At 39.4% G+C, this 1,526-nt stretch overlaps 1 protein-coding gene across 1 annotated transcript; it reads left to right on the top strand.

Moving 5' to 3' along the window:
- Nucleotides 1-421: 421 nt before the first annotated feature.
- LOC113463990 (uncharacterized) lies at nucleotides 422-1,358 on the top strand. Its single transcript, XM_026811395.1, has 3 exons — nucleotides 422-598; nucleotides 709-1,096; nucleotides 1,177-1,358. The coding sequence occupies exons 1-3, from the start codon at nucleotides 422-424 to the stop codon at nucleotides 1,356-1,358; spliced, it is 747 nt and encodes a 248-aa protein (XP_026667196.1).
- Nucleotides 1,359-1,526: the final 168 nt, after the last annotated feature.

Here is a 1,526-nt window from a genome sequence, read left to right on the forward strand (position 1 = left end):
TCCAGCTCTCCCCCCTCGGAGGGGGGAGAAGGAATCTATTCTAAGGCCGGTATTCACAGTCCGTGCTCAAGCAATTGCTCAAGCAATTGCTTGACCAAGTTCGCCTTATTCGAATAAGGTGGCCTCAAGACCTCATGTATTCACAGTCCGAACTTAAGGTTTGCTTATTCGAAAAGCGACATCTGAAGGCTTGCTTATTCGAAGCAAATGCTTGAGCAAATGCTTATTTCCCTTCGGCATTCTCCGGAAAGTTTCCAGTGTATCAGCCAATGAGGAATGGTTTCGCGGATGCAGCTTTTCGTTTTTTATGGTTTTCATATGTTTCGAATTAAGCGTGGGAAGTTCACTTCTCACGGCTCGTCCACGTGAAGAGAATATTCTGTTCTGATCGTGAGTAAAGTGGTAATTTTGTAAAAGAAAAATGCAAAGTCGTAAGCATTATACCGACTGTGAGAAACGATTATTCTTGCATATTCTCAAAAAATTTTCGCGAACAATTGAAACGAAGAAAAGTGACAATAGCACGTTACAAAGAAAAGAAGAAGCGTGGCGATTGATTCATTCTGAATATAACTTGAGCTCAGTTATATCGTGCGAGGTAAGAAAATTATTATTTATTATTTGTGAACAAATTTTTCAAAGAGCGTGACTGCAATGTTTGTTATTGCACAATAAATGTAGGGTATTAATTGAAAACAATTATTTCAGAGAAGCATTGCGCAGTTGAAAAAGTTTTGGAGTAATTTAAAAGCGCAACAAAGGGACGTGCTGACAAAGGAACGCCAGCACGTACTGAGAACTGGAGGAGGACCACCGTTGAATTCAACGGTGGAACCAGATCCAGAAATTGCAGCATTAACACCGGAGCTTATGTATACAGCGCCTGTGCTGTATACATCAAATAATGTGGAGGACAGCATTATTAATAATTATGATATTGATACGGAAGAGATGGAGGACAGGACCGAATCATACTATCCATCCATACAAGCCATCACGGAACCAGCCCATGCATCCATACCAGCCATCACGGAACCAGCTGTGACCGACGAAACTTTTGAAACAATCTCGGAATTTGAAACAGAAAATGACACTGGTAAGCAACATTACATCTAATAAGTAAGACATAAAATGTTATATAAATTGAATTGTATATTTCATTTTTAATGTTTTTAGCTGTTGTGGAAACGGTATGCAGAAAAGAAACCCATAAAAATGAACTATATAACTTAAAAATAGAACGGATGAGGCTGAAAGTACAGCAAGAGAAACTAAAGGTTTCTTATTTGCGGCAGAAGTACGAAAAGAAATTGAAAATACTCGATAAAAAACTGAAGGCCGCCGAACACACAACATGAATTAATGGAAACTGTCCTCCATCTCCTCCGTATCATTAATATCATAATTAATGATGTTGTCCTGCACGTTATTCGAAGTATACAGCACAGGCGCTGTATACGTAAGTTCCGGTGTTAATGCTGCAATATCCGGATCTGGTTCCACCGTTGAATTCAACGGTGGTCCTC

The sequence above is a fragment of the Ceratina calcarata genome, unplaced genomic scaffold (genome assembly GCF_001652005.2).
Source record: "Ceratina calcarata isolate Rehan_Ccalc_2016 unplaced genomic scaffold, ASM165200v1 scaffold2177, whole genome shotgun sequence".
NCBI classification, from domain to species: domain Eukaryota; kingdom Metazoa; phylum Arthropoda; class Insecta; order Hymenoptera; family Apidae; genus Ceratina; species Ceratina calcarata.

What these genes read in the sequence shown, in the direction of transcription:
- LOC113463990 (XM_026811395.1), top strand. Translation starts at nt 422, where the DNA reads ATGCAAAGTCGTAAGCATTATACCGACTGTGAGAAACGATTATTCTTG. An exon ending in GCTCAGTTATATCGTGCGAG is followed by an intron (nt 599 to 708) that starts GTAAGAAAATTA and finishes CAATTATTTCAG; the next exon opens with AGAAGCATTGCGCAGTTGAA. An exon ending in TGAAACAGAAAATGACACTG is followed by an intron (nt 1,097 to 1,176) that starts GTAAGCAACATT and finishes TAATGTTTTTAG; the next exon opens with CTGTTGTGGAAACGGTATGC.